The 15056-nt window shown below is 43.5% G+C and overlaps 1 protein-coding gene across 1 annotated transcript in view; it reads left to right on the top strand.

Moving 5' to 3' along the window:
* Positions 1–869: 869 nt before the first annotated feature.
* Positions 870–15056, top strand: part of LOC121679680 (regulator of G-protein signaling 3-like) — a 30350-nt gene continuing 16163 nt past the window's right edge. The window contains exons 1-4 of the mRNA XM_042058582.1: positions 870–929; positions 7936–8030; positions 8785–8856; positions 11401–11455. Coding sequence (XP_041914516.1) covers positions 870–929; positions 7936–8030; positions 8785–8856; positions 11401–11455 — 282 coding nt within the window. The remainder of the gene's footprint in view (positions 930–7935; positions 8031–8784; positions 8857–11400; positions 11456–15056) is intronic.

Below are 15056 nucleotides of genomic sequence, written 5' to 3'. Positions count from 1 at the left end.
GAAAGTTGCAGACCTGTTCTGAAATACATGCATTAACCCCCTCGATCGTCAGACAACGCTAGCTGCTTCGAGTGGGCCTATTGGGTAGGACTGTAGCCTACACTGGTTGCTGTGGCACAGTCTTGAGTGACCGAATTCGTTTTCCTTTGTATATGAATGCTGTCATTTTGTTAACATTACTGTTAAGGAGATGCTGTAGGCAAAGGCTATATTTCAACCTCGTTATTGTAGTAAAAAAATCAGAACTATTCACGAGGTTTCTGGGCAGCATATTTATGTTCTGTTAGCAAGCGAACTTCTCATGACTGCCGACAAAGTAGCCTACTGCCAGCTGACGAAGCTCTCATTTTAAAACATTACTGAGAGACAGGCACTGTACAATCAAGAAATCTTGCTACTGAATCCAAAACTATGTTTAACATTATGTACAAAGCTTCTAGGCTACAGTGGACTAGCATGTTGCAGGGGCTGCTAAAACCCCAGAGAAACAACACACTGAAAACTCGGCCAATCACAGCCCTTGCTGTCGTACGCTCCGTCCGGTTCGACTGCTGAACGCCACAGCGGACTATGCTGCCCCCAAGCGGCTGCAGTTGTACTTACATTTCACCCAGCTGCGTGAATCACCTTGATCGTGAATGAAGTGTCAATTTTTAACCAGTACCCACTGTATCTGACATCTGAGGTTTCTGGAGTGCAGCACACATCTGTCCCTGCCCTGGGGTGAATATGGCACTCAGAGCCACTCAAATCAGACCCAGTTGTGTTCTAGACTCAGCTTGTGATTGGAATGGGTCGGGTCAGATTGCACAGACCTGATGAGGGCTCTGAGTAGCGTTTCAGTCTTTCATCTTTTTGTTTTATCAGTTATGGAAGCCGAGGGCCTTGTTGTGGACCAGAAGGGAGACACGTGCAACTCCTATGTCAAGGTAATCTAATCTCTATCTAATCTCTAATCTAATCTCCAATCTAATCTCTCATTTAATCTCTAGTTTACTCTTATGTCAAGGTAATCTAATCTCTAATTTAATCTCTAGTTAACTTCTATGTCAAGGTAATCTAAGCTCTATCTAATCTCTAATCTAATTTCTAGTTTACTCTAGTTAACTCCTATGTTAAGGTAATCTAATCTCCAATCTAATCTCTAATTTAATCTCTAGTTAACTCCTATGTCAAGGTAATCTAATCTCTATCTAATCTCTAATCTAATCTCTAGTTTACTAAAGTTAACTCCTATGTCAAGGTAATCTAATTTTTATCTAATCTCTAATCTAATCTCTAGTTTACTAAAGTTAACTCCTATGTCAAGGTAATCTAATTTTTATCTAATCTCTAATCTAATCTCTAGTTTACTAAAGTTAACTCCTATGTCAAGGTAATCTAATTTTTATCTAATCTTTAATCTAATCTCTAGTTTTTACACACCTGCACAGTCTACTCCACATGCAGACACCCAACAGGACCGTGTGCTTTGACAATCCTCTCCAGTGAAATGGGATGTGAGAGAGGCTTATGTGCTTGATGCTGGGTGCAAATCGTTTCCAATTGAAATGCGAAATTAAAGCTTTTCGGTTCACCATGCTGGGATGTTTTGTGGAATGCAGACATTTTTTATTTGTTATTTGGAGTCTTTTCAATGATCTTTTCCAATCAGGACTGAAATGAAATGGCTGAATATTAAATACTGCACACAGCAGGTGGAGCCTGATTATGGAGTTTGTCATGAATAATCAGTTCATGTGGATGAGGATGAGAGAGGTGTGTTCAAATTCCTCAAACAGAGGTGAACATTCGCAGTGAACATTTTTTCTGGAAACTGATACATTTCAATGATTTTGTGTAAACAGTCCATCTCCACGGTGACCATCCGTCACGTTCCCAGAGAACTACCTCCTCAAATTGTTCGCAATCATTCAAAGAAAACTCTGACCAAAGGCAAACAGACAACTGTTTACAAACATTCAGGAACATTCATGCTTGTGAATTTGAATGTGCTTTAGATCAGGGCTGTGTGATGAGGGCCAGGTCAGGGTTAGGTCTGTTCCATCTGTCCCAGCTGCTGTCTGGAAATGTGTTGTTGCTGTTGCTATGAAACTGGTTCATTAACATTCCGAGCACAGTTCCAAATTATGTTTGTGTTCTGTGAAGGCTCGGGGTGAGAGGCTCCACGTGCATGTGTGGGTTTGGAGTTCCGCATCAAGGGGTCATGAGTCCAGAACAGTGGGAGGACAGAGAGAAGAGACAAAAAGCAGAGAAGAGACAAAAAGCATAGACCACAGAGGAGAGAGAGGAGACAAAAAGCATAGAAGAGAGGAGAGACAAAAAGTATAGACCACAGAGGAGAGCCGAGAGGAGAATGCTATCCCCTTGTGTGCATGTGTGTGTGTGAGGCTCTAATCCTGATTCAGATCCTCACCCAGGTCAGGGGATTTGAGCTGGAGGCTTCATCTCTACCCCTGTTTCAATGAGTGGGAGAGCACAAATTCATGTAATCATACTGCCATTCCTGCATCAAACCCTTCTGAGACGGTTTGTGTGATTATATGTGTGTGTATGTGTTGGTGTGTGTATGTTGGTGTGTATATATGTTGGTGTGTGTCATAGTGTTGATCTGTTCTTTTTGTGTGTTTTCTGTGTGGTCTGGATTTTCAACTGTGTGTGTTTCTGTGTGTGTGTTTGCGCGCATCTGCATAAATGGGTGTTTGTGTGTGTTTGTGTGCATCTGCATGTGTGGGTTTGTGTGTATGGGTGCATTTGTGTGTATCTGCATATGGGCGTGTGTACACTTTTTAGGTGTTTTTTGTGTTGTGTAGTATGTGTGTTGTCTTTGGCTGTATTTGTTGTAAGTGTGTTATCTGTTTGGTAAACGATTAGCTCATAGCATCCTGCATGACTGGTCGTAGCAGTCACTTAGTGGCTGTGTGTGTGCTGGTGTATTTGCTGTTTGTTTGGTATTGTCTCCAACTCCCCAAGATGGATGTACAGAAAGCAGGAAATGCATAACCAGGCCCCATTCTGTTACTCACACCCCAAAAATGGTATAGAACCGACTATTTTTTCAAAAATGGCATAGAACTGGCTATACACAAGATGGCATAGAACGGGTTATTCACAAGATGGCAAACCCGATCTGGCTAACCCGAGGGCCGATAACGATTTCGAGGTTTGAGTTTTGTAACTGATAACCAATACTTCAATCTTACAACTTTGTTAATACATTATCTTTGCACTGAACTACCTTGCACTATATTTAAATCTTTAACCTCAGACTATACTGATATTGCACTATTCCTTCCCTCTCTTCATTGTACATCTCCTGTGCTTGTTGAGGTGTCCATGGCAACCTTGACAGGGACAACAACAGCTGCACAACGGACATTTGCACCACCCTACTGCGCAACAGACATTTGCACCACCCTACTGCACAACGGACATTTGCACCACCCTACTGCACAACAGGCATTTGCACCACCCTACTGCATCACCTACTGCACAATGGGCATTTGCACCACCCTACTGCACCATCTTACTGCACAACGGACATTTGCACTACCCTACTGCACAACAGGCATTTGCACCACCTTACTGCACAACGGGCATTTGCATGGGAGGGGGACACAATGGTCCTCATTTGCGTGACATTAAGATCAACCCTCCCCCCTGTCACGGTCACTGATCTGTAAGCCTGCAGTGCAAAGTGTGTTGTAGTGGTCTGAAGCGCTCTCTAGACCCACATTAAACCTCTTATAAGGTACCAGGTACCTGCCATCAGTCAATACAAGACATTTACACATTATTCAAATTAATTGCCCATCGAAACTAGTCGTCATATGATGCTAATGACCCATCGAAACTATCTGTAATAGGTTACAGAACCAGCTAGTAGCAATGGATAAAGTAGTCTAAAACAAACATGAGATCGCGTTTGCAAACCCTGTTATTTTGAATGAACACACGATGCAAGTCACCCTGCCATCAGTCAAAACAAGACATTCTCGCATTATTCAAATTAATTGCCCACCGAAACTATCTCTAATGGGTTTTGGCTAGTAGCCTATGGTGCCAATAGCTAACGACAGTAGGCCTACATTAGCTAGTAGAAATGGATAGTTTCTAACACACAAACTTTACCCCCGTCAAATGTAACTGTGGAGATAGCATCTGATATCTTACGATCTAGCTCCTCTGCTGCCAGACCGAGAGATTCTTCCTCGTTGTAATTATCTTCGGCTAAGGTCAGCTCTAGATTAGGGATGTTCTCCAATGTAATGCAGTCGCCTTCATCATCAGATTCAGCTCATCTGCAATCCGCTGTGCTTTGTCCATCTCCATTCCAATTGTAAACAAACAGCATGCTGGTTCAGTAAGTAGCCATGAGGTTACTTCTAGCATACAGCTGATTGGCCGACAGAACAAAAGAGCACTAATAGTCACGCCCAATTCAAACGCTGGTTTACTTCCTGAAACTTAACCATTTTCAAAGACAAAATATACACTTTTAAAGCAACCAATGCTGTTATCTGAAACGTGGAATTGCTTCTTTAGGACTTCAACTTGCACATTCTTCCAAAAAAAACGAAAATAACTAATTTTGAAAAAAAAAATTCAAAGTCGTTTTTCGCGACTTGCGTCTCTGCGACTTGAGCCTGCTCACAAATGTACATACAGTACTTACACATAGCTATATTCTACTGCTCTTCATACTATTCTTACTGCTCTGTTTTTATTCTTCATATCAGTGGTTGTCAAAGTGTGGAGGCGGGGCGGGCTAGTGGGGAGCAGAGCACAATGAAGTGAAGGAAACAAATGCCTTTCTTTTTGACAAGGAAGATCACAGATTCAAAACTAAAAGTCAAAGTCAGCTTTATTGTCAATTTCTTCACATGTTCCAGACATACAAAGAGATCGAAATTACGTTTCTCACTATCCCACGGTGAAGACAAGACATATTTTACCAATTTAAGTCCACAGACAAACATAACATTCAAGTAAACAAAAAAGTAAGTAAATAAGAGGGCACATATAATAATGAAAAAATAAGAGCAGCAAAATTTGGTTGAAATTGTGCATAGACAGTCAATAAAATACTAGTGCAAAGTCAGGCCAATAAAAGGCTTGGGTAGTTCTGTTTGACCTAAGTAAGAAAGAAAGTGGCATAGTGGTGCAAGTTATGTAAGAGCAGCAGAAGTGTTGTGTTTTCAGGACAACAACAACAAGTTGTAAAGTGTACAAGTGTGCAAGTGGAGTAGTGCAGGCGGCCATTGTGGGTCCAATGTCCAGGATGTTATGTAGCTGAGGGTGGAGGGGGGAGAGGAGGGAGAGAGTTCAGCATCCTTACAGCTTGGTGTATGAAGCTGTTGGTGAGTCTGGTAGTGCGGGAGCGCAGGCTTCTGTACCTCTTCCCAGAGGGCAGTAGATCAAACAGACTGTGAGCGGGGTGACTTGCATCACTCACAATTTTGGTCGCCTTGCGGGTGAGGTGGGTGGTGTAAATGTCCTTCAGGGAGGGGAGTGAAGCACCAATAATCCTTCCAGCTGTGTTCACTATGCGCTGCAGGGCTTTCCTGTTGTATTCAGTGCAGCTTCCGCCCCACACAGCGATACAGCTGGAGAGGATGCTCTCAATGGTGCCTCGGTAGAATGTGGTCATGATGGCTGGTGGAGCACTTGCTCGCCTGAGTTTCCGCAGGAAGTACAGGCGGCGCTGAGCTCTCTTCGCCAGTGATGCAGTGTTGGTGGTCCAGGAGAGGTCTTCACTGATGTCGGGTAAATAATCACACACAAACATAGGAGTCATAAAGAGACCGACATATGAATTAAAAAAACATTTTGAACTAGTGGAACGAGACCGGAAATATATCATGGACCCAAAACACGAAAAAAATATATTTTAAGTTACCATTTTGCCTGGTTAATGGGGTCATGTGGGGTTTGTAAATTCAGGAGCATGTCTATGTTCCCACAGCTCTATGTTCCCTAACCCCAACCCTAACCTTAGAAATATGGGAACATAGGGCTGACCCCGTAAATTCGCCACCTCCAAAGTGGGAAATGACAGAAAAAGTTTGAGAACCACTGCTTTATATGTTAAGTGAGTGTTGTACTGTGAGAGCAAAGATTAACCAGAGTCAAATTCATTGTTTGTTTACACAAACCTGGCCAATAAAGCTGATTCTGAAACCTATTTAGCAAGCAGCAATGTCCCAGCCTGTGTATTTAGGATGCATTGTAGACAGGTTATCTTTCATGGTTTCATGTTATCTTCCATTAACAAACCATCGCTTTAGCGAACATTAGCATTATGGCTAATTAACTTAGCTCCTGTCAGTATGGTCAGAGAAGAATGAGATGACAGTGGAAAGAGACAATTACAGTGCTGTTATCAATTTGCTTGGTATAACCGCATTCATGTTTTCACAAATACATGAACAATCAAACTAGCCTCCATCACTCAACCAATGCTAATGGTAACATTATTTTACCTATGGATATAACATTAAGCTGGTGTAAGATTAACAGACCTGCAGCAAAAACCAAGCACGATAAACATTCTCAGGTTTATTTCGGCTTCAAGAAGAAATGGGAATTACATTTCATGTTAAAATCATCCTACCCTTATTAGACATTCTCTGCTGTAAGCTATTGTGTTGTCTTTGTAGGAAGTAAGTAACAAGTTTAGTAACGCATGTGTATCTTGTAGCAAGATGTTGCGTCATCTGGTGGACAAACTACGTAACGCCAATACTGGAAATGCAGCCTAAATGATGAATATTCGGTTTTCCTTCACTGAATTTGTAATTGTTTATCGGCCGTTATAATTACTGACACTGATAGTATGTGCGTGTGTATATGTGTGTGTGTGTGTTTATGTGTGTGTGTGTCTGTGTGTGTGTATGCATGTGTGTCTGTGTGTGTGTGTGTGTGCATGCATGTGTGTCTGTGTGTGTGTTTGTATGTGTGCGTGCATGTGGATGTGTGTCTGTGAGTGTGTGCATACGTGCATGTGTGTGTATGCATGCATGTGTGGGAGCACATCTGTGTGTGTTTGAGAGAAAGAGTATGTGTGAGAGAGTATCATCCTCTACCAGCAACCCTTCGCTCAACACCACCATCTACAGGCTGATGGGTGTACAGTCACTAAATGTTATAAATTAATTTATGTTATAGCCCCCCATGGATGAAATTCCACAAAACTTATATCCACAGATGATGTCAGGTTAATCATCACATGCAATTTGTTGCAGTTCAGAACCTCTCATCTAAAGATAGGGGCGATTAAAGCAGTATAATATTGCATTTTAATTTTTTACCGGGGGTGCAAATCACAAATGACTGGTTATGGGCTAAGTTGATGAGGGCCTTTGATACCAACATACCATAAAAATTTCCAAATGCATTTTCTGGGTTTCAGGGAGTCCAGCGCAGGGGGGGGGGTGGCGACCTCAGGGAGTCCAGCGCAGGGGGGGTAAAAGTCTAGTGGGGCTACATGCCCACCAAGGGAGTCCAGCGCAGGGGGGGTAAAAGTCTAGTGGGGCTACATGCCCACCAAGGGAGTCCAGCGCAGGGGGGGTAAAAGTCTAGTGGGGCTACATGCCCACCAAGGGAGTCCAGCGCAGGGGGGGTAAAAGTCTAGTGGGGCTACATGCCCACCAAGGGAGTCCAGCGCAGGGGGGGTAAAAGTCTAGTGGGGCTACATGCCCACCAAGGGAGTCCAGCGCAGGGGGGGTAAAAGTCTAGTGGGGCTACATGCCCACCAAGTTTCATGTGCCCCGGGGTCCCGGTAATCTTTGACCAAAAATTCAGGAAGTAAACGACTCTGACAATCAGTATATAACCGCTACGCTAGCGGCGGTCATAATAATGAAGTTGTGACAGTAAAGAATGTGTATTGCTGCTCTACAACTATGAGGGACTAACCTGGGTGTGGTCTTGCAGGTGGGGTTGGTGCCAAACAGAGACGCCAGAACACTACGCAGGACAAAGACAGTGCCTGACTGCAGAAACCCCGTCTATCAGGAGACCTTCGTGTTGTAAGCCTCTCAAAGTCATTTGAATAATGAATAAATTATCCATATGATCCTATCCATAAATAATCTATCTATCTATCTATCTATCTATCTATAAAATTTGCTCCATCTGTCCTAAAATGAGCTCATGATACAGCTGGATTGCAGATGCCTGGTCAACTCCAATGACCCTGCTGGCTAACGATAATGTGCTGCACTTTCTTATGATCCTGTGCATACAGATTTCCAAAAATGCATCTCTTGAAAAAATATCTTGATTCTTCTGACGGTCATCTGTCATCTAACATCCCCTGTGATGCTGTCGTAAATCTCTTGACTTTTGTAATGGAGTCTGTTGCAATCTCTGTCTGGCCAGTGTCCGAGTGATCTACGTGGGAAAGGTTATGACAGAGGATAGGGCCCCTCCCTCTCATTTTCTCTCTTTCTACCTCTCCCTACATCTCTCTCCCTCTTTTTCTACATCTCTCTCTCTCTCTCACTCTCTCCCTTGTGGTCCAGTAATCTAATGCACTAACAACTAACTCTTCCTCCTCCTCCTCTTTGCTTGAGTCATTTTGTTTTCAGACACCGCCACAGGCTTGATCATGAGTATGTCAGTATCACCTGTGTATGTGTGTGTGTATGTGTGTGTCCAAGTCTCATACTGGTATTTGCCCGAATACTCCTGTAACCCTCACATCTGTGTTCTCTTTTTCTATCTCCCCCTCTCTCTTTTTCTTTATTTCTCATGTTCTCACTCACTCATCCTCCGTTGTAGTGCCATGGGTGATGAGGAGCGATACGAACGACTGCTGGTGACCATGTGGCACAGTGACCGCCACACTCCAAGGTATCACTGCATGTATTAATAATGATTATTATTAGATCGTTATTATTATTATTAATAATGGTCACCGTTGCATCTAACATGTATTAATAATGATCATCGTTCCATCTAACATGTTAGACAAAAGTACTTAACTGTGTAGAACTGTTTTGTCGTTGACTATGACACCACGGTGAAGTTAGTTTCACTTTGCCAGTTCAAATAATAGACGAGTGCAGATGCATGTAGGCTACACTCCTTCCTTCCTTCAAATGCGCCGCTGACTATCAAAATTTCAATGTGCTGTTTGCTGTTAAAGGGAATGACAGATGTAATTTTCATTGGTTTAAAGGATGTTACCCCCAAAACACACCCATGACTGATTAAGAAACATAAGAACCACCTTGTTGCATCAGGCATCCGACGTTTGATAACAAAACCCCGATGTGGACTGAACAAATCCCTAAGCTATTTGCCAGTGACCATGTGTTTTAGATCGCTGAGATAGAGCCCTTTATATCATTCATTTCTTATCTTATATTATTTTTTCCCCATCCCCAGTCAAAGATAGAAAAACATTTACCGTTCCTGAGAGAACAGTTTTGACAGCAACATTCGTTCATTCATGGAAATCTGTGGACCTTTAATGGGTTTTCAAAGTTTAATCCCCAGGCTATTATGTGGACCAACGGCATCAAACATTTCTTCTCTGTACACATCTCCTGGTCAGACATGCTATAGGCACATTTGCAAAGGAGCACTCAAGGAGCGGAGAGAGGCATCATCACACCCGTCTCCAGGTCAGATGGAGCCCAAGAGTTTTGTTTGGGACTCGGCTGCAAAAGATTTGATTTTGGAAAGCAAAGAATGTATCTGGAGAGGAGAGGAGGAGAGTGTGGAAGAGGGGAGGAAAGGAGAAGAGGAGAGTGTGGAAGAGGGGAGGAGAGGAGAAGAGGAGAGTGTGGAAGAGGGGAGGAGAGGGAGAGTGTGTGGAAGAGGGGAGGAAAGGAGAAGAGGAGTGTGTGGAAGAGGGGAGGAAAGGAGAAGAGGAGAGGAAGAGTGTGTGGAAGAGGGGAGGAAAGGAGAAGAGGAGAGTGTGGAAGAGGGGAGGAAAGGAGAAGAGGAGAGTGTGGAAGAGGGGAGGAAAGGAGAAGAGGAGAGTGTGGAATAGGGGAGGAGAGGAAAGGAGAAGAGGAGAGTAAGAGTGTGTGGAAGAGGGGAGGAGAGGAAGAGTGTGTGGAAGAGGGGAGGAAAGGAGAAGAGGAGAGTAAGAGTGTGTGGAAGAGGAAAGGAGGAGTGTGTGGAAGAGAGGAGGAGAGGAGGAAAGGGGGAGGAGAGGGAGAAAAGCGGAGACGGAAACTCATTGAGGCGCATTGAGACAGCTTCACTAGAGCTTCAATAGTAGCCCAGGCAGCCATTCAAGGACACTCATACTCATGCAGCTTACTGGGCAGGGTGCAGAAGAGAATAGCAATATCTCTTCTCTTTTCTCTGAGTCTTTTGAGGTGGAGTCAAGCCAAGTCTGAAGTCACTGTTTGTGCGACTCTCTGCTTGGATGTCCCTTCACATCTGCAAAAGTGTATGTGTGGGTGCGTGTGTGTATTTGCGTGATTGAATCACCCAAAAGGTTTACGTCACTGGAGAAACCCTGTAGTGATTTTGCAGTGCCATCTTTCGAGCAGTGTTTGTGTGTTCCTTTCTTTCCTGCAGACGTTGCATCAGATCTCTGCTGCTCTTAAATAAGTTATACCTGAGGAGCCAATGATGGGTGTGGCAACATAGCCTCTCCACTCCTCTCAAACACACTCTGAAAAACACAGTGGAACCTACCTGAAAGAATATATGTATGTGAAAACAGCAGCCATCTTTGTCACAGCACAGACACACACACACACACACACTAGAATATGGCATTTTCTCAGTCTGTTCTCTCCTCTCTTCCTCCTTTGGCTTCATCATTTGGAAGGACCTGGTATGGGTGTGGATGAGTGTGTGGGGCTGTTTTTGTTTTGGGGATGTCACGAGGCATCCTGACTGGAACCACCCTTGCTGTGTGGGGGTGGAGGACAGGGATAGCACCTATGGAGCTAATGATGTAGAATTTCCTGTTATTCCACTCAATGGGTGTGGAGTATCTGTGAATGGAAGTGTGTGCATGTGTATGTGTGTGTGTGTGTGTATGTGTGTGTGCCTGTGTGTGTGCCTGTGTATGTGTGTGTGCATGTGTATGTGTGTGTGCATGTGTATGTGTGTGTGCATGTGTGTCTGTGTCAGTGAGCGTGGGTGTATATATGTGTGTGTGTGTGTGCATGGGTGTGTATACGTATGTGTGTTTGTGTGAGACTCACATCTCGTTGTTAGCAGAGATGTGTGTCATATAACAGACCTCCTGCCTGTATGGAAAGGTCCGGTACATGGGGTGATGGCATTTGGATTCGGATTAGCCTAGGCAGAGTGCCCAATGTGTTTGAACTGTGACCATACCTGCAGGCGAGGTTAGTGAGGTCAGTGTCATGACTACATTACCCATGCTGCCCTGCGGCGTGTTTGTGTTTTCTGTCTCCACAGGAAGCTCGTGGGCTGCATGAGTTTTGGGGTGCGTTCGCTCAACAACCCAGAGAAGGTGAGTGGGTGTTGCACACAGGCCCACCCAGAACACACACACACATACACACACACACACACACACAAACACACACAGTTACAGTGGGTCCCAGTTAAGAATTGACACTTCATTCACCATCAAGGTGATTCACGCAGCTGGGTGAAATGTAAGTACAACTGCAGCCGCTTGGGGGCAGCATAGTCCGCTGTGGCGTTCCACGGGCGAACCGGGCGAAGCATTCGACAGCAAGGGCTGTGATTGGCCGAGTTTTCAGTGCGTTTCTCTGTGTTTTTAGCAGCCCCTGCAACATGCTAGTCCACTGTAGCCTATAAGCTTTGTACATAATGTTAAACATAGTTTTGGATTCAGTGGCAAGATGTCTTGATTAATCTCCTTAACAGTAATGTTAACAACATGACAGCATTCATATGACAAAGGAAAACGAATTCGGTCACTCAAGACTGTGCCACAGCAACCAGTGTAGGCTACAGTCCTACCCAATAGGCCTACTCAAAGCAGATAGCGTTGTCTGACGGTCGAGTGGGTTAATGCGCGTATTTCCAGAACAGTTCTGCAACTTTCAGGCAGTTCTGAGTTCGAATCTAAGCAGGAGCAGAGCCATATAAATGCCTAGGTCTATTGTTATAATTTTTTGCAAGGTGTTGCTCCTGGCAATACTTGTTTATAAGACGTTTAGTGATTAGTTGATAGCTGTTTTTGGGACACGTTAAACGTTCTTTATAATGAGCACATACGGGGAGTAAAACGACTGTTACGCGCTGTTACAACTGTAGGCTACAATGATTGCAATACAAAAATATGCGCGTGTTAGTTTAGTTAGTTTTGTGATGTTTTGCACTTTTGCCTCATGTGTTTTCAGGTTTGAGGGCTTTTTTGGCAAGATTGACCTTGGTTAGATTCTGCATATGTTATTTCTCCGTATGGAAAATAAAGTAAATTTTCGACACACGTCTGTTATTAGTTCAATAACAAGTGTTCCTTGTTAAAACATATGACCACTACTCAAATGATTTTAGAAATATTTAGCCAAAGCCAAAAAGTGTTAGAGAGAAGGAGAGACGCCGGTGCAGCTCAGATGTCTTCTTAATTTTCTTTAGTAAAAGGTGCAGAACATTATTAAACTTTGATTAACGTTTCGATGTTCGTTAGTCAAAAACATCGACACATCGAAACGTTAGTCAAAGTTTAATAATGTTCTGCACCTTTTCCTAAAGAATAAAGAAAATTAAGAAGACATCTGATCTGCACCGGCGTCTCTCCTTCTCTCTAAAATATCTGTCCTGGCCTGGTTGCACCGGATTGTAGCCAAACGACAGAAGCGCGTGAACCCTCCTTTGTCTACCAAAAAGTGTTACTTTGTGCCCCGCGCTCCCCCACTGCTTGTGAAAGAAGGGGTTGGGGGAGGGGAGCTTAACGTGAAAAAGCTTAATGTCCCAAAACGGCAACAAGTCATAATGGTAGGCTACAGGAAGTGGGGGGGGGGTATGGGATGACCAGAGCCGTCTTCGCTGTGCTATTCAGAAAGGATCTTCTATTGTCTTTCCAGGCGCACACAGCTCGTTACCATATAGCCTATCGAGTGCCTTAACAGATAGGCTCTGCTTTTGGGTTTGGCCTCACAGCGAACTCAACCCTCTTGTTGCTTGCAGTTTGTTAAATAAAGCAATGCAGATTACATTATTTATTTCTGATTAATTGCGTCTTTTGATGTCTTTTGCAACATCTGCTTGTTAGGCTGGGCTACTGTCAATGTACTGTACAGGTAAATGTTCAACAATTGCTGGTGTAGGCCTACAGGCTATAATCAATTAGGGACTGTTCGTTATTTATTTAAGGGGCTACCGGAGGAGTTTTGGGAGCGTTAGTCAAATAAGACGTGACCCTCCCTCGCCAGCAAGACATTTTTCTATGACCCTCCAAAGTGATTGAGAAAAGACGCATGACCCTCCCTAGTCCAAACAATTTATTGATGCCTTCTGTAGGCTACTGGGTCAATTTGGGAGCTTGCATACAACACCTTCCTTGAAATGCCTTGAAAAGGCTGTCGTTTGCACAATTTCACAAATAATCACCGGGACCGAAACAAACCTGTCAACTTTTCCCGGGTTTATCGCGTATTTTAACTTTTTCCTCGCTGTCTTAGGAGGAGCTGCAGGGCCGTCGCAAGGGGGTGCGAGGCCCTGTGCGAACTTGACACATAGTGCGATGCCCTGTGCGAACTTGACAGATGCATGAACTTACGTGCATGAAATCATGCGATAGCTTACTTTACACATAGCCAAGGCTACCGTCGGTGCATTTTAGTAGCCTAGTCTAATAAGCTACACCAGCTTGTCTTTAAGAGGGGAAATTGTATAGCCTATAACATTAGCTGAGTCACATATTTGGCCATATGGTGTTTATCATAGGCTACATCACGAAACCAAATAGTGTAACAAAGGCGAACACTTTAACAGGGGAAATTAATTGGGCATGAATCATTGTGCTGAACGGTATTTGTCAATGAGCAGAAACACACACGACATTCAAACTGTTGATAAGTTGTGCACTATGGAAACTGGTCTGTAGGCTAACATTGGACAAATAAATGACACTGACTCGCCATATCCTTACTCTGAAAAAACATTGTCTTGTTTTGCCGCAAACTCAGCAATGAAATCATAGGCCATTTTGCAGGTAGCATAACGTCTTTTTCAATTTATAGAAGGGAGAGCCCAGTCTCTCCTGTGACATTGAGGTGCGCAAATAGTTTTTAATAGCCTGACTTGATGTCAGAGTTCAGCTTGATAGACTACGAAACACTTGAAAAAACGGTACAGAATCTCAGCCCTTCCACATGTGTCTTAGACACTCTGCCTACCAATTTCTTCAAAACTGTTTTTCACCTCATAGCGGCGGATGTCCTTCAAATTGTAAATGTATCATTGCTGTCTGGCACTTTTCCTAAGTCACTGAAAACAGCTGTTGTAAAGCCACTTCTCAAGAAGAATAACCTGGATGCCTCCATGCTAAACAATTACAGGCCCATATCCAATCTACCTTTTATTGGCAAAATTATTGAAAAAGTAGTCTTTAATCAATTAACCACCTTCCTAACATCAAATGGGTATTTTGATTACTTTCAGTCTGGTTTTCGGGCAAATCACAGCACTGAAACAGCTCTCATTAAAGTTTCCAATGACATACGCCTCAACACAGATTCAGGTAAAACATCAGTCCTAGTGCTACTGGACCTTAGTGCAGCATTTGACACTGTTGATCACAATATTTTACTACACAGACTAGAACACTGGGTTGGATTTACAGGCATAGTTATCAGCTGGCTAAAATCATATCTACAAGAAAGGAGCTTCTTTGTTGCCATCGGAAACTGTACCTCAACACCAACGTCCTTGACCTGTGGTGTTCCCCAGGGGTCGATCTTGGGGCCACTATTATTCAACCTCTATATGCTCCCACTTGGACAAATCATTCAAAATAATTTGATTTCATATCATAGCTATGCAGATGACACACAAATTTACTTAGCTCTATCACCAAACAACTATGGTCCTCTTGAATCTATGTGTCAGTGTATAGAACAAATCAACACCTGGAT

Source organism: Alosa sapidissima, chromosome 13, assembly GCF_018492685.1.
Source record: "Alosa sapidissima isolate fAloSap1 chromosome 13, fAloSap1.pri, whole genome shotgun sequence".
NCBI lineage: Eukaryota > Metazoa > Chordata > Actinopteri > Clupeiformes > Clupeidae > Alosa > Alosa sapidissima.
This window is presented reverse-complemented; position numbering and strand designations above follow the sequence as displayed.